The sequence below is a fragment of the Triturus cristatus genome, chromosome 12 (genome assembly GCF_964204655.1).
Source record: "Triturus cristatus chromosome 12, aTriCri1.1, whole genome shotgun sequence".
Taxonomy (NCBI): Eukaryota; Metazoa; Chordata; class Amphibia; order Caudata; family Salamandridae; genus Triturus; species Triturus cristatus.
This window is the reverse complement of record NC_140595.1, coordinates 65,536,446-65,562,861: the sequence shown is the minus strand read 5'-3', so window position 1 is coordinate 65,562,861 and position 26,416 is coordinate 65,536,446. Positions and strand designations below refer to the sequence as shown.

Here is a 26,416-nt window from a genome sequence, read left to right as displayed (position 1 = left end):
TGGGGACCTGCTAGCCAACGGGCAAGTGATCGCAAAGGAGCCTCAAGCAGTTGCACTTGAAACGGGCCCACGGGTCACTCATGGAGTGGAGGCCAGCAATCTTCGGTGCAGGAGCTGCTCAAGGCTGGGGATACTCGGAGCCCAAAGCACAACTTCGAGGAGGACCAGTAAGATAGTGTTGCTGCAAAAGTTCATGGTGTCCAGGGGTCACGGTTCCACGTCACCCACGATAGCCACGGGCCTCAGTGGACTCAGGGTAGCCTCGGGGAAGTCTGGAAATCCACCTCTAGTGATGCAAAGACTTCAGCGTCTGGCGGGAGCTTTAGCGATGCAGACCGGTCAGTTGCTTCTTTGGTGCCTGCCAAGTAGGGGAGTCACTCCTTGACCCCAAGGGAGATTTCCTCATTCTTCTAGTCAGGATAGAACGTCGAAGGTCCAGGATATATGTTGCAGAGTTTCGTCCAGGGTAATCTAAAGTCCTAGGGACTGGATTCCTATACTTATACTAAGTTTAGGGGATGGATTAACTCTAAGGCCCCACCTATGGGTGGGCTTGGAAAGAGGGGTGGTTAGGCCCATTTCCTTTGTCCAGTTTCGCACCAGAGCAGGGGCAGGTAGCCCCTGCAACCGGTTTGAACCGGACTATGCACAGGGACACCAAATGTGCCCCCAGTGCAGGACTTCAAAGCACCAGAGAGTGCTCCCGCCCAGCCCCAATACACATCTGCCTGTCTGGGGAGGTGGTTACACCTCCTTTCGACAGGAAACCTATTGTCCAGGCCTCCCCTGCCGGAGTTTCGGTCAGCAGCGGGAGGCCAGACCCGTGTCTGTGGCAGAGGCATACATTTTGTGATGTTTGACCAGTGTGAACATGTCTCTCCCTCTAGAAGGGTGGAATGCTACCCCGCCACCAGAATTGGCGGGGGGGGGGGGGTAGTATTCCAAAGCGTTTGACACCAAACACAACATGTTTTGATGCAGCCATTCCAAAGTTAGCATTTACTGCGAGATTATAATGCACTTAAGAGTATATGGTATGGCTGTATCACAGAACAGCCATAAGGAAGTATTTACGAAAGCTGCAGAGGGGCTCAGCTCATGCCTGGGCACCCTCTCACACAAAACCAAGCACTCTGCCTTCAGGATTGTCAAGGCCTGCCATAAGAGTTGCTTATAGGTTTATATGTGTCCGTATATATATGTGGATATAGGTAGCCTATACCACTGTAAGGGGTGCAAGCACACCCTTACCCAGGCTTCAGTAGCAGACCTGTGGTGCCATTTTGGAGTGCTTCCCAGGGGTGGTATAATACATGCTTCAGTCCCTGGTAGGCCTCTGAGGTACCTATGCCCTAGGTACATAGTATACCATATACTAGGGGCTTATAAGGCACTCCAGAATCCAATTAGATATGTACCTAATGTACATGCAAACCATTTTAGAGAGGAAGCAGCTAGGCTGTGGTCCTGATTAGCAGGGCCACAGCCAGACTAAGGTCGAAAAACAGTGAAACACCAGCAAAAAGTGGGGGTACCCATGTGAAGCAGATCCTACTCTCCTACAAAGTGTCTGCCACTTACAAGTTTCCCTGTTTATCCCAACAAGGGGGCTGATTATGATGGCGGGTGGATCACCACCGCCGGCCCAGCGGTGGGGATCCGCCCGCCATTGTAACCTGATTTACCCACCGCCAGATTACAATGGTGGTGGGTAACGCTGCGGACGGAAAGTCAGTCTGCCACTTTTCTGTCAGTCGGCAATCGTTACGACTGCCGGCCGGGTGGAGCTGGGGCACATATATGATGGCGGTGCCTAGCAGGCACCCCCATCCATATTATGATGTGCGGCTTTCAAGGCCTTTCCATGGCGGCGATGCTGCCATGGAAAGGCTTGCGGGGATTTGCTTTGGGGGTCTGTTGCGGGTCACCTTTAGGGGGCTGCACTTGTGGGGTAGCTATGGTACCACCCCTACATTGCCATGCACAAGCTGGCAGGCACCGCCCGGTGCCTGCCACGTTGTGCATGGCAATGCACAACATGGCATTTTACCATTGCGGCGGGTGCTGCAGCCAGCAGCACCCGCCGCAATGTTAAAATGCCTGATGCGACCGCCGCGGTTGCAGTCGCATCATAATTTGGGTGGCAGGACCGCCACATGGCAGGCAGGCGGTCCCGTTACCGCTAGGGTGGCGGGCGGACTTAATCACCCCCTATGTACTTACTTTCTAAGGGGGGATCTTCAATGATCCCACCAGCTCCACACACTCACACCTCTCCAACTACTCTTACAGTTCTCATCTCAACTCAGTACGTATTTGGCCAGTACTCTGACTCATGGCATGGCAGGAGGACATGGAGCTGAGACGCCCCCAAAAATCTAAATTTCTCTTTTGTGAAAAGGAAATCCTGGAAGTCAGCCTGCACATCAACAGGGTACAACCAATGCTCCGGCTTAGGTTGCCATCCTTTGGGAATGGGGATCCAGACGCCTACCAGGGTAACACCTCCGGCAAGTGGGAAAACCACCTGATGGCATCATCTGAGAGAAATCAAGATCCAGAGAAGGGTTCACCAAGGCGTTATATTAATAGACAGGGCTACAAGATTGCCACCTGATGTCAGATGAGCCCCTGACAGCAGAAAAATCCAGAGCACTGCACCTTGAAAAGGGTGCTCCATCTGGTTGTCAGCGTCGTCACTGGCCATTAAAGCCCACCTTCCTTGTTGACTGTGCAGTGACTGATTAAAGTCACGCATGTGAGAGGATTGTAGAACCCTGGGGCTATGCACTCTCTGGTTTCCTGTGCATTGAGGTGTGTTTCAAGCCTCCTCTGTAGACTTGGAGACCTCTCTTGTGTTGTAGATGGGGAAGTCGGAACAATGCTTGCGGAGGGTGGGGTCTCCCTGGGAGCACCGTGCAACAGCTGCCTAGACATCCAGGACACCTGAGAAACCTGGAAACCCTCTGACACTGAACAGAGGAAAGACTGTAATCCTACCTGTTGGAGAGACCTCTTGGCTTATTCCAATAGTCTCTTTTTCTATATCGTAGCCAAGCTTCCTACTTAGTTTTCAAGGTCAAAAACCTTGGTATTGTCTTTAAAACCTAGTTCTTTATGTCTTTCTATCATGGTATTTGCTCTTCTTATTTCCTGCAGTTGTGCCTACTAAGAAAGATCTTTTCTTTCATTCCCTTCGAAAAAGACGCCTTGGACATTGAGAGAACTGATTATTTCTGATCTAGTTGACAACAAAATTGTAGACCTCGGGCTCCCAGGATCTCCGATTGCCAACCTGCAAAGGCTGATAAATATGTGGGTCTGATGTGCCTGTGGGTTCTTCAGGCATGCCAGTATCTCTCCAGCACACCTCACACTTTACCCAAAAAGCAGACCTATTATTGATCCAACCCTGTATTTTTCTCCATTATTCCGCCCCATGATGCCATGGTATGAGATCTCTGTGTCTGAAGGTACACAAGAGGACACATTGTTGGGGTAGAACCTTTCTAGTCCTTGGTCTTACACTTTCAAATGCTCTTCCTATCCAGATCCATCATATTTCTGACCATCACATTTTCCAGAAGGATATAAAAATCCATCTTCTTTGGTAATCCTCTCTAATATTTTGTTTTTGGTCCTCCTTTCACTTTTTTTTACCACAAAAATGCCTTACCTCGATTCCAACACTTTGCAAAAATAAGCACATTAATAAATTGCAATGATGTTGATTCCCTGCCCACTCTCAGCATCCCAGTGAATGTGTTAATTTTGCCTGCGTTTGTCAACAGAAATTCAAATTTCAATTAACTGGTCTACATTCAGAGATTGCACACTAACATTTCAGTCTTAAGTTGTGCACCACAGCATTAGACCGAAGGAATATTGCAAAATGTCATCCACATTACCAGATTTCAGATACCAAATAATGGATATACTGAGAAGAAAATGAGACATAGAGTTGATTCAGGAAAAATCATGAGCCAAAGAGAAACAGCAAGTGCTTTCGCTGTTCTCTACCACTTGACATTTGCACGATTGTACTCCATAGCTCCCATCTGCAAAATGTTTTGTGAGGGGGCTCAGGCAGCATGATGTGGGGAGAGGATGTGGCCTAATGGCTAGAGCGGTAGTCCTCGAAACTGGGGAACTGGGTTCGAGCCTCGGCAGGGACACTTCACATCCAGTAATTCTGAGCAAATCACTTAATCTCTTCCGTGCCTAACAAAATGAACGTGTCTGCCTGTAACGCAACTGGTGCACATGCAAAGCGCTACGATACATTCAGGTTAAGTTTGCGCTATATAAAACTCCCCCCTAAAAAATGATGCAAAGACATTTACCTACCATATTACAGTAGGCTGTGTGTGCATTGCTCAATTGCCCACGTAAGCGTTTGTAAATACAGGCTGGTTTACCTCTAATTCCTGGCTTTGTAGCTGCCTGCTTTAGGCGGCTAGATGTATTATTATTTTGATATGAAGGTAGGAGCTAAGTGGTAATTGTGGTAGTAAATGCCATTCTCTGAAAAGTTGATAACATGAAACACATCATCTGCAATTGTTCTTTAACTATTCTTTAGGAAATAATACGTTTTCCAAGCCACCATTTTAGGTTGAGGTCTGACCCCAATTGGGAGTACTATGACTTGTGTAAATAAAATGAAAACTGAACTGTATGAAAGTGGATTATTAGTAGGTAAGGGTATTCATCTTCAGATAGTAATAATACCACAATCACAAATAGGCCCAGTCAAGTCTCAATAAATTAATCCGTGCTCAACCCATGGAAGCTCGGCAAAGGAGCAGTCGGCTTATTTTAGGAGACAGATATGTGTAAAGTATTTAATATCACCAAAGCAAGTGTCAAGTAATTATATCATACAAACAATTTGTGGAGAGAATAAGAATATTAATATCCTGTTCTCAAATTGTACTGCACACTGCACTTCTGCTTTCTCTAAATGAACACTTTGAAGTATTAATGAATGAACCCATACAGCGCTCAATGTAACTGGGACCAACTTTCAGCTCCAGCAGACCAAGAACATAGCCACCACCCAAGAGCCTGATAAACATGCACACACCTAAGACAGGTGCAATACAAACATTTTTATTTAGATCCTCGAATACGCTTGATACTAGCCAGGCGGAAAATATAGAGGTAAAACATTTCATAATCAATGTCCTTTTATTGGCCCCCCAGCGCCTTCAGACCCTTAGGGGTGATTAGTTCGCGCTTTACAAATACCGGGTTATTATGTGGGTGATTTTGCATGGGGGGTTGCGGGGGTGGGGGAGGAATGAGCTTCTGAGCTTCCAACACAAAAATGTGGCTAGTGTAGACACCACACTTGGCATGGACATGCACCTTAAATTGCATTTGCAGTAAAAGGGGAAGCGGATACCAAAGGATTTTAGTGTGTTAATTGGCCTGCAACTACAACCGCACCTGCCGACAGGTGCATGTGTCACAGAAAGCAATGCGAGTTTTTGGAAAAGAAAAGCATTCCATCGTTACCCGACCCACCTAACCAGGGTTATTTCCTGCGTCACTTGAATCTGCTGGAGTGGGGGTGTTGATAGGATCGGGATGCAGGGGACGCCGGAAGTAGAGGCGACCACTGGAGCTTAGGGAATGCAGGTGGCTTCCCGCGCGGGTCAGAACGCTTCGCAAAGGTGGAGAGAGAGAAAAAAAACAAGCGCGGCCGAAACGCAAACATTAGCTGTTTATTTTAGCATCACGCTTTAAAGTGAAAGCGGGATTCAACAAGCGCGTGTCTTCCTGTAGTGTGAGCGCGTGGTGGGAGCATGTGAGGCAGAGAGGAGACACCATGCACGTGCACATCGCCTGTCCGTGTGCGCACATGGTTTGTCTCCTTTCGCTCACTAAACCCACAACAATAGGTTCGCCAAGGCGAAGCAACGCATGCGCTGCGTTCGCTAGGCGAGACTTAAAAACAACTTGGCTGTTTTTCCTTACCAGGGCATATAAAACATCTTTTATATTGTCCCCTCTTTTTATAACAATGCACACTACCCTTACAGCACCTAGGGCAGCCCTCAGGGTTGACTTATAAGGTATACAAAGGTACTTTTGGACTTTGGAAGTCCTTTTAATTCCAAAGTCGAATTTGGGTATAGATTTATTTTAAAATCAGCTAGTAAGGCAAGCCTGTGCTTAAAATGATACAAGACACCACAGCAGTGCACACGTAAGTGCATTATGTCCACTGGGGTCTCCAAACCTGCATGCCCTACCATATACTAGGGACTTATAGGTAGGTTGTCTTGGCTAATTAGAATTATTCTAATTACCATATACCTTTAGAGGACAGAGCACTGTTCCCAGGCCTGGTTAGCAGAGCCCGGGGCAGTTTCAGGGTCAATAACCATCAGCATCAGTCAAACAATGGAGGTGATCAGGGCAAAAAGGATGACTTTCGTACACTAACATATTGCCTAGTTATTACTCACCGGAATGTTTACCAGTGACTTGTGCTCCAAGTTGACCCAGTCCTGCCATTTTTCTATTTGTGATTGTAGGGTGATGCCTTAGAGCAGGCGATAATAAGTCAAGCACCTCAGGTGGAGAAGCTTATTGCCACCACTGCCCATGAGAGGATGCCATGGTTCCATGGAGCAATATCTCGAGAGGAAGCAGAGAGGAGGCTTTATTCAGGAGCACAACCAGATGGCAAATTCTTGTGAGTAGTGAGAATGCATCCATCTTTTTGCTGTCATGAATGTCAATGGCTTTCTTAACCTTCATAGAAGCTGTGTAGCCAGGGATCTGTGTGGTACTGGGGGACTAGTGATGATTAGGTTGGCCACAGTTTCCAGAAAGAAGACGTTTACTTTAGGTCTATAAGCTGTAACAAACAGCACCTACATCCCAACTCCAAAGAAGCTTGGACATATAGGAAATTTGCACAAATTAATTTAATCCCTTCCTACCAACAATTGCTTGCACACAGCAATAACCCACATGAATGCTGTGTGTGGTTTGCTCAAGTTTCAAACTTTTACCCAATTCTTATTTTTAGTCTATGCTCACCAATTGTAGATCAGTTAAGTCCCACATTAACAGTAAACTTTCAATTTCTTGACAACATACTGTTGATTCTTTGTGTAAGAATGAATTCTGGTGATATAATTGTCTAGAGGAGGCTGACCATATGTTCTGAGGAAGGCTCAGCAGGATCAGCATAAAGTCGAAACACTTTGTTTAATTACGGTTCTGCATTGCTGTTCACTAAATTATATGAATAGTGTCATCACATGTAGTTAACCATATATCATTTTGGTGCATAACTGCTGTTGCTTTTTCTGTTCGTCTACCCTACTGGTTTATGAACGTAATTTTTTGTAAATATCTACGTCATGAACGTTTGTAGCTGTTTTTACCGACTATTTTGTGTTGAAACTATTGCTTTTGCTCGACTGAACAAAATATTGTGCCTAAATAACAACTGCTATTTACCACATTGGCTACATGTGCTTTAATGACACACTTGTGTGTTGACCCAGATTCGTTTTTCTGATAAATATGGGAACATCCAGCATTTAAAACAAACATTGAAAAAAGAAATTGAAATCCGCTAAAGAAGTTGTCAGATTTCAATCGTTCTATTTGGTTATCAAATGCTCAATTTCATATTTCTTCCAAGTTGCATAGCATTTGCTTTGACTTCACCTACTTGTAGACTTAGGGGCTGGTCAGGATGGCGAGCGGACGTATCGGGGAGGGAACCGCCCAACATACTGTCAACGGTCCCACAGACCATTTTTTACATTACGGCGGATGCTGCAGCTAGCCGCAATGTAAAAAAGGAATGTTTTACATATCCCTGCACTATGTGACAGGCACCATGCGGTACCTATCACATGGTACAGGGATATGTAGGGGGGCACCATAGGTGGCCCCCTGGCCCCATGTCTGTGGGGAGGATGGAAGGGGGACCCACTACGGGCCCCCAATGTCCCTTTTCGCCAGCCTTTTGATGGCGGACAAACCGCCATGAAAAGGCTGGTGGGGCAGTACATAGGCACCGCCACCATTCTGGCGATGCGGGGCGGTTCTACAGGCAATCAGAATGATTGCCACTGTCGGACCCTTGGCGGTCGGGCTTTCTTCCGCCCTCCAGCACACTGCCCACCATCAAAATATGGTGGGCGGGAAAGCTGCTTAGAATGGCGGGGAGACTGCCACTGACAGCCTGTTGGTGGCAGTCTACCCACCATCCTAATCAGCCCCTGAGTTTGTAGTGTTGTCGTAGCGTTGCTGTATTTGACACCTCCTAATGGAGATGTGAAATAGAGTTCCAAGCACATCTTTATACACATTTTACACACTGTCTTGCTTAACCCACAGTGTACACTTCTCTTTCTGTGACTCACTATTTTATTTTGCACCATTCATTTGTCTGTCTAAATGTTTACATAATCCGAGGGCTCTCAAAAGTGTCTAAAAGGCTAAATGTTGTTACTCTAGGAAATGTATCAAATAAATAACTAAATTAGTGATTGTTTTCGTGTAATTTCTTCTCTAGACTGAGGCAAAGAGGTAAAAACACCTCATATTCTCTCGCCATCATCTATGGCAAAACTGCCTACCATTACCTCATTGACCACGATAAGTCTGGGAGGTACGCCATCCCGGAAGGGACTAAGTTTGACACCCTGTGGCAGGTACGTTCCTGGAAGGGATAAGGGGGCAGACTACCATGGTCCTGTCAACCAGTTGAGATCTGAGGCTTTACAATGCAGTTAACATAAAAAGAACAAATTATCAAATGTAATTTGAATATGTGTTTGGAAAGTCCTGGGGTATATATTTACTTTGTTAATTGTGAACCATGCTATGTTACCTTTTGAATGTCATAGAACCCATTTCTGAAAGTAAGGCATCTGATGCTTGTGAAGTGTTACATTTTTAATTTGGGTTGAAAACACACAATTGGATTACAAGTTGGCATTAATAACAGCCCTTGACAAACAGAGGTTGGTGCGGAATGTCTAGGAGCCCGAGCTAGCAATGCTTATTTGTGAACGATAGTTGGCACACCTGTGCATGTCTTCTTTAAATGTCACGCCTCCTGCTTGACGCTTGACTGTCTCTCTCTTTCAAAGCTTGTTGAGTACCTGAAAATGAAATCCGATGGGGTGATCTACAGTCTCAAGGAGAGCTGCCCGAACCCCAACCTTGCCTTCGGTGAGTAGCTGTGTGGGCTGAAGCGCCGCAGTGCTTGGTGGCACAGAAGCCCACATTTACTAGCGGTTAGTCCCACTTAATCCAATGAAGTCTACTTTAAGAGTGACTGGCTGGTGCAAGGGAGTGAAACAATAAAACACAAGGATGGTCAAATAAGCTAATACATCAAATGACTAATCAGAGCCAGTCTCAATTAATAAACTTGGGACATGTAGAGTGAGAGCTCATACATGGCCATCAATTTTTGTAAACAGTCTGTGCCCACCAATGTCTTTATCCTTGTGCTACCGCCTTGGTTGGCGATCATGTTAAGGGCTGTTTTATTGCTTCACTCACTTGCACCGTGGGATCTCTCGTTTCTACAGAGCACCATTGCTGTTTACCATAGACCCTTCGTACGCAGCCACCCCTTGTATCTGGTGGTTTCATTATTTCTGATATTGTATATAAACTCTATACATTTTAGGTCTCCTGAAAGTCTTATGTACATCTGTTGGGCACCATAATGGCTTCAATGCTATCATTGGATTTATTATGTTTATTCATACCTAATGGCCCCGAGAAGGACTTTTATTGTCTTTAAGCAGTGGTGCTCCATGGCACATGCCGAAAGATGCTGTATGGCACATTTCAAGAGTCAACCTGCAGCACATCTCAAAGGATGCCCCACAGCACGGCACCGCTCTTAAATATGCCCCAATGACACATCTTTAGAGATTCTCTGTGGGTCATCTTGAAAAATGCTTGATAGCGCATTGCAAGAGATGCCCCAAAGCACTGTTTGAGACATGCACCTGGAAACAACTCTCATGAAGGCCCATGATGCAGCCTTTTAGACACCCCATGGGGCATCTCAGATGCTCAGTCTCACATCTCGAGAGATGCCCCGCAGCACATCTCGAGAGATGACCCGCAGCACATCTCAAGAGATGACCCGCAGCACATCTCAAGAGATGACCCATGGAACATGGCAAGAGGTGCTTAATGGCCCATTTGGATAAATTCCCCATGAAGCAAGTTGTAAATAGAGTTCTAGGTACAACAGTGTTGATGGACAATATGATCTGAGGGCCTACACATGATCTGATGTCCTGTACTTCTCCTTTCTTTAGGTGCTGGGGCACCCGCTCCACCGTCGCTGCCAAGGAATGTGAGTACCGATAAAAACTTCAAATGATAAAAATACTTTGAAGCTGACTTACCCATGCATTGATGGTACAGCTTTGCTCTATCATTCTAAAATGTACATTTGGGCCATCACAGCCAACAGAAGAAGAGGTTTCAGCCCTCTTATAGCCATCTCCCAGAGATTGCGCATGCAAAGCCGCCAAAGGAATTCATCTTGGCCTTGAAACGTTGCACTCAGAGCTTAAGTCGTAGTCGGGAGGAAAGGTAGAGTCCAAAGAACTCTTGGTAGTAGTCGGGATAGGATTTTAATTTATGTTTATCTGTAGATCAAGATTGGTAAAACGCAGGGGTAACCCTATTCATAGATGGCAAAGTAATGGTCAAGAATAATCAGAATACTCCACTGAGCAGGGTAGCAATACAGATTTTAGACTGAGTAGCACAGGATAGAGCACTGGTTCTGATTTTGGATCTACTTTACCATATAGTACATGATTACAAGGTACAGAAGATATTTGTGAAGATGACCCCGCTGCCCGGGGAGTCCAGACCTGTATGTATCACGATGACCTGCAGCAGAAGACATCTTAGAAGTTCTAGTGGTACCTCCTCCCCATAGCTTTGCACCAGGGGTCAATTTCCATGGTCAGGGTATTCAAATGAGTGACTAACGGAGAGGCGGGGACTGGTTAAAAGAGGATCGTGTACCTGAAAAAGAACAAAAAATTGGAGTCTGAATCCATATTAGATGAAAACAACAGATGGGGGTAGGCAGAGAAATTGAAAGAGGGAAATGGAACAGGGAAATGACCCTGGGTAAGGAATCAGTTTTTGTACTCTTAAGTTTCACCGACCTTTAGAAAGGATTTTCAACCAGACTCCTCAGTAATCATATGTGGAGGTGTTTGTGGGCCAAAGGGCCAAATGGTGAACGGCGGGGTTACATTTCAGAGATCCAGCAAAGCACTGCTCTTGATGAAGGTTTTACACATCACCCCAGGTCAGCAGGGCATCATGTTTTAAGTCCTTTGCTATACTCTTACAAATCATTGCTGTCAGGGTGTTAAAAAGGAATTTAATAAATGGCACACTAAGATGAAACCTCCAACAATACATTGGGTTGTCAATTGAAAGCCAAAACCCGCACAAAATTCTGATGACACGGAACAAAGTTGCAACCCTAACTGGGTGCCTCAGCCCGTGCTATGTCAAGCGTACAGCCCTTCGGTTATTAGTGGTAGACTTTTAATCCATCTTTTGAAGTTGAATGTGGAGGGGTTATAAAAAAGAATTCTGTGTATTTTAGTGTGTACCAAACATACTGTGCTCTGTTTATGTCTTCCATATAGCGGCTTGGAGCTGGTATAGATGGTTACACACCAGAACCTACCTTCAAAGGTAAGCTATCAATGCCACAACTTGTATCTAATTCTGATTAATGGCCACACATCAACTTTAAAGTCAGTATTGAGTCCATAACCACAAAACCAAGTGTTCTCGCATTTTAAATACTGTCGCCTAAAATGTGATCTTCCATGACCTGGTATTGAAATATGTAAAACTCAGAAATAACTTCTTCATTGTCAAGACCTGGTTTGTCATCAAAGTGCTGCAGGGGTCTGTGAAAAATATATTCCATTATTAGAAAACTAAACAGTTCCAGTTTGTGTTTCCTTGACTAGATGACCTTTTATCCAATACCTTAGCAAGACAATCTGCATTCACAATCTGATACATTTTCTCAGCTAAATCTCTTCTTCTTACCTAAGGATTAGAGAATATCACACATAGAACCATGAGTAGGACATTTTCCAACATATTCAAATAAGTAATGCATTTAATGCTACGGTGTTGCCATCTCAAAGAGCAGTAAACATCAGTTGTTACTATTAACCTGTTTAATATTGTACAATATATCAAACTTGGGCGGATGAGAGACAGCACGTTTCTTGTGGGCGATTCCAAGATTACAAAAACTAGACCACATCTTAAAACTAAAGGAGTCATCTATATCTATAACCAGATAACTCAGGCTGGTTCTTATTACAGGTGCAGCTGCTAAAACAAATTCCCTTCCAGGTAAGACTTTTTCTTTATTCATGTTTTCGAAGGGTAGTCATTCATTTATGAGGTTGCATAGAGCAGTTGCCTATAGCATGAGCCAGAGATTCTTTTGACGAAAGAAGGTGGAACAGGGGGACAATAGATTTACCAATAACCTGAACAGTCAAAGGGTAGTTTAATGTTAGTTTAGAGATTTGTAGGTAATGTACGCACACATTCAGACTGGATATATGTTACCAAGGGGTAATGGAACTATACTAGTGGGGTAGCAATAATAATAATAATGTTATTCTGTAATTCAAGAAGAATTCATGTTAGAAGAAAATAAAAGTAGAAAAATGCGGGCAGATTCAGAATAATATTTCAGTACTCTGAAAATGAAAGTGATCCATGGACACATGTACATGCAGAAGATCTCAGCTGAGAACTGGTGACAAATATATGTACGTAGACCTTTCTCAAGACCTCTTATGGAAATATTTATAAGTTTGAGTAGTTATTCAGATTAAGAGATTTTGAACACAGGACTTTACGCAGTGTGGGTGGTTGAATTGTCAGGTTGTGCCGTGAGCGAAGTGGAGCGGCATTAAATAATATTGAGGCTGAGGTATTCCATTGGGTTCAGAAAACCCTTGAACAAGAGGAATTTCAGAAAAGGTATGGCACTAAAAGTATCATGAGAGAAAGGACGGTCCCGATTCTGAGTGGACACTTTGACGAGGATTGTTGCAAAGACAAGCAGGTCATAAAATATTTCAACAGTCTCTTAGAAAACACTCTAATGAGATTGTAAGATGATGTTGGAAACCGTTCTTTAAGTTCATTAGCAACTCTTTGAAATCTAATTTTGGGACATTTTTATTGATCTTAGATCCCTCAAGTCTGTTCCTTCCATAAATCTCCAAACCAAGCATTATCCAGTATTAGGGTATCTTTCATAGATTCACATGCCTGAATCATTCCCCGTCGTCGGGATGGGAGTCACCGGTAAATAACAAAGCAATGTCCAGAAGACATAGAGTAACAGGCCCTAAAGGGCCCTAGCTTAGCAAGCTATCCACGTCCTTATGTAAAAAGGACCAAAGTTTGTCCAGTAGCCAATCAGCTAGCACCACCCTCTAGAACCCTCCTGGAAGGAGCTCTAGTCCCTCAGATTTTCTACCGCACGTCGTGCTAAGGGAGTCTCCACTGAGCTCTGCTCATTGCTTCTGGATTTCCAGTGCTTTCTACTCAAAACGTTCTTGATTTGTCATGGCTGATACTCCTAAGAAAGGACTCTTTAGATCCTGTGCTTCCTGTGGGAAGAAAGGGCTTCACGTGGATGATCAGCATAAGGACTGTCTTTATTGTCTGTACCCCAGCCACAGCGCCAAAGACTGCAAGGTATGTCGTACCTTTTCAACTAAGACCCTGAAGGACAGAGAAGGGCGCCTTTTAATCTGGCTGCAAAGGCTGAAGGACAAGGACTCTGTGGTGTCCTCTGAGGAGAGTGAGAGTTCTATTATTTCTTCTCACTCCTCACGCAAACGACCAAGGGCGTCATCTCCGGGCCCTTCGTCGCAGCCACCTCTTAAGAAGACACACAAAAAGTCTTCAGAGGTTCTGGCCTCACCTCTGCCAGGAATTTCCTTTCCTCCAGATGTCCAGGTTACTTTTAAAAAGCCAGTTTCTGCCCCGTAGCCGACGACAACCTCGTCGACGGTGGCTCCATTGACGAAAAGATCGACGGCAGTCTGTGTAACCTCGTCGACGACGACGATATCGACTGTCATGTCCCATTCAATGACCACGTCGACGACGACGACACCATCGTCGACGGCAGGAAAAATGATCTCGTCGTCGCTGAAGATCAGAAAATCGGGTGTCGACGAAGCTGACGTCGACGATCCTGCTGTCGACGGCTTAGCTGTCGACGACAAGTACACCATCGAGGAGACCATCGTCGTCGACGCCGTCGTCGACGAAGAAACAATTCTCATCCTCCTCGCTGGCGACAACGCCGCCGTCGATGACTTCGTCGACGCTGTCTCACATGCCTATTACACCGCCTACCATTCTACCGTCGACGGGCCCGTCGACGGATCTTGACTCTGAGACGCCCAATACATATGTGCACCACAAAATCACCAAACGAGCACTGACTCCGGCCCTTACATCGCCCAGTAGGGTCTCCACCTTACCGCCTGCTCAGCTTTTTGAGGAGGAAGATTCAGGGGACGACAGTATGTTCCCAGCTGCGACGAGCCCTTCACAGCTACATGTGAAATACCAAGATACCTCCGACTATGAGGACATGGACCAGGATTATCAACAGGTTCCACCTCCACAATACGTGCAGCCACCACCTTCCATGGTTTGCCTGCCTGCATCACTGGTCACGGATCTCCAATTCCTGATCACGGACTACAAATAGCGGTTTCCGACGCCGGCGTCTCCTCCGACGCCAGTTGCGCCGCCAACACCAAGGCCAAGACCGCCGCCATTGGTACTGCAATCAGAGCCTACTCCAACTGCCCTTCCTCCCACAACAGATGAGGAAGATGAGGAAGAACCTGAAGTGGGAGAACTTTAGGAGGTCCATTCTCATCATGACGAATGGGATGATTACATCCTTCCCTGCCCGACTTCTCCTGCCCCCACCACGGCCGACTCGCCTCCAGAGGATATTGGCGGCTTCCATAACATTATAGAGAGAGCGGCCCAGCGCTTTCAAATTCCAATGCCCTCGCATCAGCAAGACTGTTTCCTTTATGATTTTAAGGAACCCTTTAAGAAGTCCGTACGGGCAATTCCACTTATAGACTACATTTGGGAACAAGGAATTAAAATTATGCAACATCCTTCCTCTGATCCTCCAGTGTTACCACGCCTGGACAAAAAATATAAAGCGCCGGACACAGCCCCGGCTTTTTTCACGGGCCATCCGAAGCCGGATTCGGTCATTACGCAGGCCGCACAGAGGAGGTCAAGCAACCCGGCTGCTCTATTGACAGCTCCACCTGATAAAGAGGGCAGGCGCTTAGACACCATAGGCAAACGTTTTTCTTCAATGTCAGCCTTAACTGTGCGGGCCTCTAACGCCCTGGCACTTTTGGGGTGTTATAATCGTCAAATGTGGGCAGACATTGCACCATACATGGCAGACCTGCCAGAGGAATCCAAAGAGGATGCAAAAAAGATCTTGCTCGAGGGAGAAAGATCTGCCTCTGAAATAATAGACTGTGCAATGGATATTGCTTCCACGGGTTTCCGACAACTAGCGGGCGCAGCAGTTCTCCGACGCCAGGCTTGGCTAAAGGCAACCTCCTTCAGACCGGAGGTCCAGACCAAGGTGTTGGACATGCCGTACGATGGGCAACTTCTGTTTGGCACCCACATTGATGAGGCATTACAGGGGATTAAAAAAGATACGGATACTGCCAGGGCGTTGGGTACCTTACAATTCCGGAACCCTTCCTTTCGGGGTTCCAGGGGAAGAGGTCAATCCTCTGGTAGGGGAGAATTCCACCAACGCTCCTCATTCTCCTCTTCCCAGCAACACCGTCCGCAATATCAACAGCGACAACAATCCGCATACACAAAGTCCTCCTTTCGTGGTAAAGGTGGACGCCAAAAGGGAACCGCCCGACGGCAATGACTTCCAACTACGGCTGGTCTCCACCTTCTCGCCACCCTCCAAGATTGGCGGCAACATTTCCCACTTTCTCCACAACTGGCAAAGAATAACTACGGACCGTTGGGTTCTACAATTAGTACAATTCGGCCATTCCCTGGAATTCATACAAATCCATCCTCACACCCATCCCCGCCCAACACTTCACAAAAACCTACATCTGTTACTCTTGGAGGTGAAGACTATGCTCCAAAAAGGAGAAATAGAGCGAGTTCCCCCAAACCAATGGGGAAAAGGGTTCTACTCCCGCTTCTTCCTCATCCGGAAAAAGGAAAAAAAATGGAGACCAATATTGGACTTACGGAATCTAAACAAATATCTGAAACAGCAGTCGTTTCGTATGGTCACCATTCAGGAGGTATTACATCTACTCAATGCGAACGACTACATGGTGTCGTTAGACCTGCAAGACGCCTATTTTCATATTCCGATACATCGCAACCACAAGAAATTCCTACGATTCGTGGTGGCCGGCAGACATTACCAGTTCCGGGTTCTGCCGTTTGGCCTCAAATCGGCACCCCGCATTTTCACCAAATGTCTAGCTCCAGTGGCGGCCTACCTACGCCATCACCATCATCAGGTCTTTCCTTATCTAGACGACTGGCTGGTCAAGTCTCCATCTCTTCAGGGCGCGTCCAGGTCTTCCACCGCCTGTCTAACGCTCTTCGATTCACTAGGGCTAACTCTCAATCACGAGAAGTCCGTCCTTCAGCCGGCTCAGCGCATGAACTTTCTGGGCGCTACTCTGGACACGGTACTACAGAAAGCTTTTCCATCGCAGGAACGCAAAGACAAGCTGCAGTCGTTAGCTCGCCGGATAATGTCCGAAAAGACGCTGTCAGTGCGTCTCTTCAAATCCCTTCTCGGGATGATGTCTTCTTGCATTCTCTTGGTTCCGCATTGCCGTCTCCATATGCGACCCCTTCAAGAAGAACTGTCGGATCAATGGGTACAGTGTACAGGGTCCTTCGACGACGTCATCCAGGTCACCCCTGTGATCAGGAAGGCTCTACGATGGTGGGTGTGTCCCCAGAACCTTTCAAAAGGCTTGCCTTTCTTGCTTCCTGCAGCACCTCACATAATCACCACGGATGCTTCCCTGGAGGGCTGGGGGGCTTTCCTTCAGGAGCTTCAGATAAGCGGCAAATGGTCCCCGACAGAGAGGGCACTTCATATCAATCTCCTGGAGCTGCGCGCAGTCTACCTGGCTCTGGTGGCTTTCCTCCCAAGAATCAAAAACTCCATGGTGCTTGTCAGAACAGACAACACGACGACAATGCACTATTTGAACAAGCAGGGAGGAACACGCTCGCTGACACTATCTCGAGAATCACAAAAAATTTGGAGTTGGCTACTCAGTCACAACATCTCTCTTCGAGCAGATTATGTGCCAGGTGTCCACAACGTGTTGGCAGATTCCCTCAGCAGAAGGCAGTCAACATGCCACGAGTGGGAACTGGACCAGCAGGTCCTCAACAGCATCTTCGATCAATGGGGCACCCCTCTTCTGGACCTATTCGCCACCCAGAACAACGCCAAATGCCAACACTTTACAAGCTGGCATCCCCAACGAGGGTCTCTGGGGAATGCCTTTTCGATAGCATGGTGCTCTTTGCGTACGCCTTTCCGCCGTTTCCCCTGATTCCCAGGGTGCTACGGAAGATGAAAGCGGAGCCCTGCACTCTGATATTGATAGCCCCAGCTTGGCCACGCCAGCACTGGTTCATGGAGCTTCACCTCCTCTCCCTGCAAGCTCCAATCAAACGGAAACCGTTTCCATCTCTGCTAACGCTCCCCAATCAACAGGTTCAGCATCCGGATCCGGCATCTCTCAGGTTATCGGCATGGCTCCTGAGTTCAGAGAGTTCCAGGGCTTAGACATTCCTCCGGATTGCAGACAAATCCTAGCTCGGGCTCGAGCGGATAGCACCAACAGAACATATTCATTGGAATGGAAACGATTCTGCATATGGTGCAAAACAAACAGGTTACACCCTCTTTCTTCGACCCCGGAACAGATTTTACCGTACCTCCTGCACCTCGTAAAATCTGGTCTAGCTCATGCCTCCATCAAAGTACATCTAGCAGCGATATCTCGCTTTAGGAGATCCTCTACAGGTCCATCTTTGTGGTCTCACAGACTTATCAAACAATTTCTTAAAGGGCTGTTCAGAACTTTTCCTCCAGTAAAGCCTGTACCACCGGCTTGGCATCTTAACACGGTTTTGGCTCAGCTGATGAAACACCCGTTTGAGCCAATCCACAGAGCAGACCTTAAGTATGTATCCTGGAAGATTGCACTTCTACTGGCCCTTACCTCAGCAAGATGAGTTGGAGAACTCCAGGCGTTCTCAATCCAAGACCCTTTCATTCAGTTCAAACGGGACAGGGTCATTCTTCGAACAAATCCGAAGTTTATTCCTAAGGTTCCGACGCAGTTCCACCTCAAAGAACCTATCATACTACGTTCATTCTTCCCGAATCCACAAACTGGGGCAGAAAAGACTCTTCATTCATTAGATATTAAGCGCTGTCTCAAGTTTTACATTGATAGAACTAAAACATTTCGGAAGTCTAATCAACTTTTTGTGGCATACAGTAGGCCTAGAAAAGGGCTTCCGCTCACCAAACAGAGTATCTTCCGCTGGATCTCTTCAGCCATCACCTTCTGTCACCAACAGGCAGGACGTCCACTGCAATCAGCAGTTCGTGCCCATTCCACAAGGGCGATGTCTACTTCCATGGCACTGTTTGCAGGAGTGCCCATTGTGGACATTTGTAGAGCGGCCACATGGAAGACGCCGCATACATTCACCAGGCATTACTGCCTGGACATGGACATCATGAAGGATGCTGCAGTGGGGCAAGCGGTACTCCGTCATCTATTTCAATAAAGGTGAGCCCTTTCCTTTTTTCAGCCCGCATCCTGGTCTCTTTACGCACATTTCGCACTGTTATGTTTACATTACCTGAGTCATGGTTCTCTGATACTTTATCTTTCACATGGATATGTTATTATCTAGTGACTGTATATTTACTGTACCTGCCGAAATGTGCTTTGTATTGCTTACTATTCTGATTCAGGCATGTGAATCTATGAAAGATACTCTAATACTGGATGGATAAGGAACGCGTTACTTACCTGTAACTGCGGTTATCCAGTATTGGTATCTTTCATAGATTCACATGCAACCCACCCCCCTCCCCTGGAAGGGCTCTCTTGGATCTCTCAGTGATACAACTACTTAGCACTGTGCTTACGGAAATCTGAGGGACTAGAGCTCCTTCCAGGAGGGTTCTAGAGGGTGGTGCTAGCTGATTGGCTACTGGCCAAACTTTGGTCCTTTTTACATAAGGACGTGGATAGCTTGCTAAGCTAGGGCCCTTTGGGGCCTGTTACTCTATGTCTTCTGGACATTGCTTTGTTATTTACCGGTGACTCCCATCCCGACGACTGGGAATGATTCAGGCATGTGAATCTATGAAAGATACCAATACTGGATAACCGCAGTTACAGGTAAGTAACGCGTTCCTTTCTTCTATTTCTTCAGTCACTCACCATGCTGTCTGAATCTTGAATCCTCAGTAATTCTACACAAAAAAAGACTGACTGTTACACAACAGGTATTAAGGATTTAAAATTGCAATTAACAAACATTTGTAACTGGTGTTCATGCTTTAAGTAGTAAAAAACCTACTCTTGTCAAACCTTGTCTTTCCATTTCCAATGCTTCCATCCTGCCAGGAGGTGCAAAAACTCGCATTTTGCCCATGGATACCATGGTCTATGAAAGCCCGTACAGTGATCCTGATGAGCTGAAGGATCGAAAGCTCTTCCTGAAGAGGGAATATTTGATGATCGATGAGGTGGAGCTCGGAGCCGGCAACTTTGGCAGTGTCAAGAAAGGGGTTTACAGGATGAAGAAGTAAGTACCAATTGATGGGTCATTATTGCATGACTTGGACAGTAGACAGAACCTCTCAACACTTTGTGCAGTTAGAAAGCTCAGCTTCAGAAGTTCAGTTTGAGTTGTTTCAGGGTTAACATTTGGAGAGCTGACATTAATAGCTTTTGGTGAAAAATCAAATTCAACCATCCCAAAGTAAGAATCTAAGTAATCAAACCACATGTATTGCTCAGAATTCGGGTATATTATTTTTGTTTTGTATTATCCTCATCCTGTTTACCATCCATAAAGACTATCTTGCATAGGATGCAGAATCTAACTGGCTAACAGTGTGGTTAAATGAGATTGGGAGAAATATGTTTGGCAAAAATAAAATGTCTGAACATTTCTTATCAAGGCAGTTGTCAGCTTTGCATAGACCACATTACTGTAGTCAGAAGCCTTAATTTTGAGTAGGCCAATGAATCCAACATTGCTGTAACTCCTGTTATCAGCAAACAGGTAACATGAGGCCTGAAATCAAAAACTGAGGGACTGTATCTTGAACTCAAAAAGTTTGGAGTGTAAGTTTAGGAGATAAAGGATTTCCAGAGTGCTCTCTTTTGATCAAGATCTGAACAAACTGAGCTACAGGTTACCACCAAGAAATGTAGTTGCTTGCAGAGTCATGTTTATTTCTTTAGGATTTAGTTTTGCTGTGGCTGTAAAGTACTTCTCTTTTAGCTAAGGCATGGACAGGATAGAAAGTGTATATATATTCATCTCTAACCACTAGTATATGTAGTAGACCTTTGTACTTACTATCATTCCTATGTGATTTTAGAGTTTATCTGTGTGTATCTCTTCCTTGAGTGACTTTACAGCTTGTACATTTGCAATTTTTCCCTCCTTTCACTCCACTTGTATATATAACTCCAACCACTAGTATATGTCGTAGACCTTTGTACTTACTACCATTATTATGTGATTTTAGAGTTTATCTGTTTGTATCTCTTCCTTGAGTGACTTTGGAACTTGTACATTTGCACTTTTTCCCCTCCTTTCGCTCCACTTGTACATTTGCAATTCTTTTCCTGTTTATATCTCTTATGTAACTCATGTAATCCAAAGTCCTTATGTAACGCAACTGGTTCTTTTGTAAAGCGCTCTGACACCTTCGGGTAATGTTCGCGCTATATAAAATCGCATTAAATAAATAAAATAAATAAATATATAAAGTTATTGTTTCTGTTATCTGTTTGCAGCCTGAGTTTCAGCCCCCACGCTACCTCCCAGAAAGGCTGTGGCAGCTTGTTTTGCCCAGCCATGGTAGGTTAGACCGTAGGACACCAGGGACAAACAACCCTAACTATCTCAGTTGTAGCCCATTTGCCACTTTCTTTGCTGCGGCCCTACCCTGAACAGGGTCTGACAAACAGGAAACAGAATGGGAACACCAAATATAAAAAAAAATGGGAGGAACAAAACAGCACATATGAGCATGGCTGAGACCCTGTAGGATCTCTTGTCAAAAAAGAAATGTTAAAAATGAAAGGACCTACTTTGGTTTTTTTTAAACAGTAATTGACAGAGAAAAAAAGTGATCTGCAGACAAATAATAACTGATGACCAGACATATAAAATGGCAGTTTAAGAAGGCAACGGTTTGAAAAGAATCGGAAATAGATCTCTCTACATTTCAATGACAAACAAGGTTAAAGTGCTGTGCATTAAGGTGCTTTAAAAGTGCAAACTTTTTGTCCCAAGTATGGGCTACAAGGCTAGAAACACAACAAAACAAAGTGTTCTGGGAGTGGTCTCGTTGCCCGAAATCGACGTTTTAATACCGAGCCTAGTTAAAGTAATTAAATTAAAGTGCTCTCAAAGGCGTAAAGTGCCGATTTTCTCGCAATTGTACGTTCCATAGCTGAACCCACGACAAGACTGGATATTTAGGGATGCAATGTTTGGTTTTGGTTTGGAACTTTAAATGGAAACATAGGAATCCACAACTATTTTGAACAGCGAACAGGCCTTCCTTTGGGCTTTATTAATTTATAAGGTTCTCTGGAGGTTTGCATGCTCGCACTCTAAAATGATTAAGTCTGTTACCCACTCCCGGATTGCCTATCTCCTCATCCTTTTCAGATCTGAGGTCATAACCATCACCTTGTCCAGCCTTGGAGCTCATCCATGCCACCAGTGTCTACTTTGGAGCCTTCTGAGACATCCATGATTCTGGTTTGTCTTCCCTGGTGATGACAAAGCTCCCTTTGTCTATAACCTTCCAGGTATATTCCCATCTATGCCAGACGGCCTTTCCAATGTTGGGATCCTGGCCCTCTTTTAGGAAGTCACAGGTGGCATCTCCCTTAAGATGTTTTTTTTCCTGTGAGATTTCTGACCTAGCTGGATTTAGATTTCTTGGTTCCCAGAGGCCTCTCCCATCCTCTTGTTCCTGCATCCTGGGGGCAACATCTATTTCGTTCTTACTAAGATGGGTTGGAGAAGTCAGAGTGGTTAAGATGTAGGGTACAGTGATTGTGGTCGTCCTGGATCTCCAGTCAATGATTCAGAACAGCGTGCCCCCACAAGACCCAAACTGGACATCTTGGCTAGGTACAGATCCACTTTAGCAAACACTTTGCCCTGGTTGGCCAGCCCCAATGTTTTTGGGTTTATGTGATTTCTCATTACAAAAGATCTTTGCTCAATGGAAAAACATTAGGGCGGAAAGTTAGTGGAGATACTGGAAGCAAAGCAGCTGCTATGAAGAGGCCTTTTCCTACAGTACTACTTCACAAACTCATAAATGCCTTTGGGAAACAGCCTTTTTGAGCCCTGGATCAACAACACCTACTGCTCCTCATGTGCTCACTCCGCTGCTCAGCCTTAGCGTCCCTCAACTACAATGCTCTAGGTCCCAGCAGGGCTGGCACCAGGTAGGAAGTGAGCAGTATTTAATTTGCAATAAAAATAAGTGCCAGGACTCTCGTCAAGAGGCCACTGCAGCTTGCACCACACATTGCCTCTGCCATGCTGCCAATGATAGCAACAACACAACTACCAGCCATCTCACTCCTACAGGTGTGACAATTCGGACTATTTCAGGCCCCCAAAGCTATAAGAATGGCTCGGCCGACAGGTGATAGTCATTTTGAATGAATATTGAAATAATAATTATTTGTTGTTGTGGTCATCTCTAAATTAGTCAGACATCGCCACCTTGTGGCAGACTGTCACAAGCGCCGGTGTTGACAATGAAATGCTGGTGCCAAGCTCCAGAAACCACCGGCTCAAATAAAGCACAGGAAGTGAGAATAGTAAAAGAGTTAATGGTGCTTAAAATATAGTCCCCAGCAATGGCATGATGCCAGAGAATGATCCCTGCAGTCCCCGCCCAAAATAGCTTGCATTTGTAAAAATAAAATAAGCAGGAATCCGCAACGATATAATGAGCGAGAGACAGAGAACTGCATGGCTCCTCCAGGCGCCGTTTACAGCTGACTCTTTTGCTCAGATGCCCAGTGTTGCCTAGCTAGTAGAGAGGATCTGCTGTAGGGTCAACTTTCTATTTCATGGGTAATCAAGCCGGCTCAACTTTAATACTTGTCAGCTTCTAAAACAGTTTCATATATTACTGATAGGGAAATATTTCATACCTTATTTATAAACACTTGTAGACATAATAATAAAAAGTATCACTGAAAATAATGAAATTTTGTTAAAGACACAGGGCTCAATTCAAATCTATTTCCATTCGTAAGTCAAATTTATGAGTGCACATGGAGGGATTATGGAGTGCAAGCTATTTGCAATGTTTGACCTCGCACATGTAAATCATTTTATGCCTGAGATTAAAACTCCATGCTTTTGTAATATTCTGCGGGAGTTAAGGCTGTGCAAAACTTGGGGACTTCAAGTTTTAAGGGAGGTTAATACTTGAGAGGTTGTGAACAACAGCATGTCAATGTGAGGCTGTAAGAAAAGAGGCAGTTTTGAAGATGCCCCCCACTTATTGCCCCCATTTGGACTACTAGATACTGGTTTTCGACTCTGACAGTGCACTGAAGCCTGCTAACCCACACCCAGTGCCAGTGCTCTCTTTGTAAAACTGAAATGTGTGAATTGATAGCCCCTTAATAACGAAGGCCTTTAACCCCCTTATAAGTCCCTAGTATATGCTACCAGTGGTAGGCACCCAGGGTATGGGAGTGAAAGTATTCACCAGGGCCTCAAGCACTGTTAGTGCCACCCTGAGTGACCCAAGTAAACCACTGACAGCAGGCCTGCCACTGTGGACTGCAAGAGCAGTGAAAACTGCTTGAACTCAACTTTGAACACATCATGTGTGGCAAAGTCAATGCACTATTTTTAATATATTCCAGTCACCCCTAAGGAAGGCCTCCTGAGCCCAGGAGGTAGGATGTATTAAATTAAAGATATGAAAATGTAAGTGCAAGCTTATATGTCCATATAGTAGCCTTTACCATTTAAGGACGCTATAAGTGATAGATAACCCATAGGATAACATGGACTAGCACCCGAGCAAACCAGAGGTTGCCAGCTCCATTAGGGTGCTGCCTAAATATCTCATGTTGGGTATCAAACAACGTGCCTCATCACCCCTGATATGAATCTCGTGTCGAGGAAGGTATAGCATGCACCCAGGTGGCTACCTTAGATGTTGCACACCTGTTTGCCCCAGCCTTTCCTGTGCTCTGGGTGCCAACCGCCCTTCCAAGACAGGACTTTGACCCCCTGCTAGGAGGTGTGAACTTGTTGGTCCCCAGTCAAGCAAATACCCCTTTACTCGATGCTGCACCTCGAGGGAACTCAGCAAAATCTTCATCCATTGTCAGCAGTGGCTTATCCAGTATTAGGGGTGTCTTTCATAGATTCACATGCCTGAATCATTCCCCGTCGTCGAGACGGGAGCCTCCGGTACATAAAAAAGTAATGTCCTATAGACATACATAGAGAAAAATAGGCCTAAGGGCCTCCCCTTAGTCGCCTATCCTAGTCCTTATGTAAAAAGGACCAAACTCTTAGAGCCAGCCAATCGGCTGTCGCCTCCCTCTAGAACCTTCCTGGCAGGAGCCTCAGTCCCTCAGATTTTCTACCGCACGTTGTGCTAGGGAGTCTCCAGCCTGAGTTCTCCTCAGGATTTCTTTCTAACCAGATTGTTCACTTTTTTTTGGTGACTTTCTTCTTCAAGGACTTGAACGCAGATCACTTCAGGCCTCTTATTGCTGCAGTGAGTGTTTATTTCTTCTACAACTCCTGGCATGTCTGAATCCCAGAAGAAAGCCCTTTTCAGGGCCTGCTCTTCATGTGGGAAGAAGAGGCTACATGTGGACGACAAGCATGACCTCTGCTTATATTGCCTTTATCCTGACCACGTGCCTAAGGACTGTAAAATATGTGGGTCTTTCCCTCACAAGACCTTGAGAGACAGAGAGGGTCGTCTGCTTATCTGGCTGGACAGGCTCAAGGACAGGGAGAGTGTGGTATCCTCAGAGGCGAGCTTTTCCGGAACCTCTGAAGTCTCCCTGAAGAGGCCGAGAGTGACATCTCCTGGCCCCTCAGACGCTCCTCCTATGAAGACACACAAGAAGTCTTCAGAGGCAAGATCTTCAAAATCTTCAGTGTCTGACAAGGACTCTCTAACTTTTAAGAAGCCTACCCTGTCTGCCAGCAAACTTGCGACACCTTCCTCAGCGCAAAAAAGGGCACCAGGTCATGTCTCCACAGCGACGACAACCGTGTCCACAACGACAGCGTCGTCAGTCTTCTCGTCGACGACGACCACCCCTTCATCGTCGTCAGCAGGTACACCTATTTCGTCTGTTATTCTGCTAAAACCGTCGTCGACGTCTAAGTCATCGTCGACGACGAAGATTGTCCCGTCGACGACGACATCGTCGATGAGGAGCCCCCCGTCGACGGAAGAGTCGACGACGAAGATGTCGACGACGAGGGCGTCGACGACGAAGGCATCGACGACGAAGGGATCGTCGACGAAGATGTCGATGTCGAAGGAATCGACGACGAAGGTCGTCGTCGACGGCAAATGAATCGTCGACGAGCGCATCGTCGACGAAGACATCGTCGACGAGGAAAATATCGTCAACGGGGACACCGTCGGCGAAGGCCATGCCGTCGACGACGGTATCGTCGACGAGAACATCGTCGTCGTCCATGGGTATTTCTGAGCCAGGGCTGAAATCCGAACTAGTAGGAATGTCGTCTATGGCCCTACCGCCGTTAACAACAGCACGGAAGTCAGCAGGGGTTCCTGTACAGGGTTCTGGATCTGGCAAACTGACCAGAACACAGATTACACCGGAAACGACGTCTCCAAGTAAGGTGCAAACCAATTTGCCTATGGAGATTCTTCAGAGTGAGGAGTCGGAAGAAGAGCTCTTTGATCAGGCTACTTCCCCTT

The 26,416-nt window shown here is 45.8% G+C and overlaps 1 protein-coding gene across 1 annotated transcript in view; it reads left to right on the top strand.

Moving 5' to 3' along the window:
• Positions 1 to 26,416, top strand: part of ZAP70 (zeta chain of T cell receptor associated protein kinase 70) — a 125,801-nt gene that overhangs the window by 60,818 nt on the left and 38,567 nt on the right. The window contains exons 3-9 of the mRNA XM_085637785.1: positions 6,546 to 6,706; positions 8,552 to 8,690; positions 9,132 to 9,213; positions 10,326 to 10,363; positions 11,691 to 11,739; positions 12,391 to 12,420; positions 19,827 to 20,007. Coding sequence (XP_085493911.1) covers positions 6,546 to 6,706; positions 8,552 to 8,690; positions 9,132 to 9,213; positions 10,326 to 10,363; positions 11,691 to 11,739; positions 12,391 to 12,420; positions 19,827 to 20,007 — 680 coding nt within the window. The remainder of the gene's footprint in view (positions 1 to 6,545; positions 6,707 to 8,551; positions 8,691 to 9,131; positions 9,214 to 10,325; positions 10,364 to 11,690; positions 11,740 to 12,390; positions 12,421 to 19,826; positions 20,008 to 26,416) is intronic.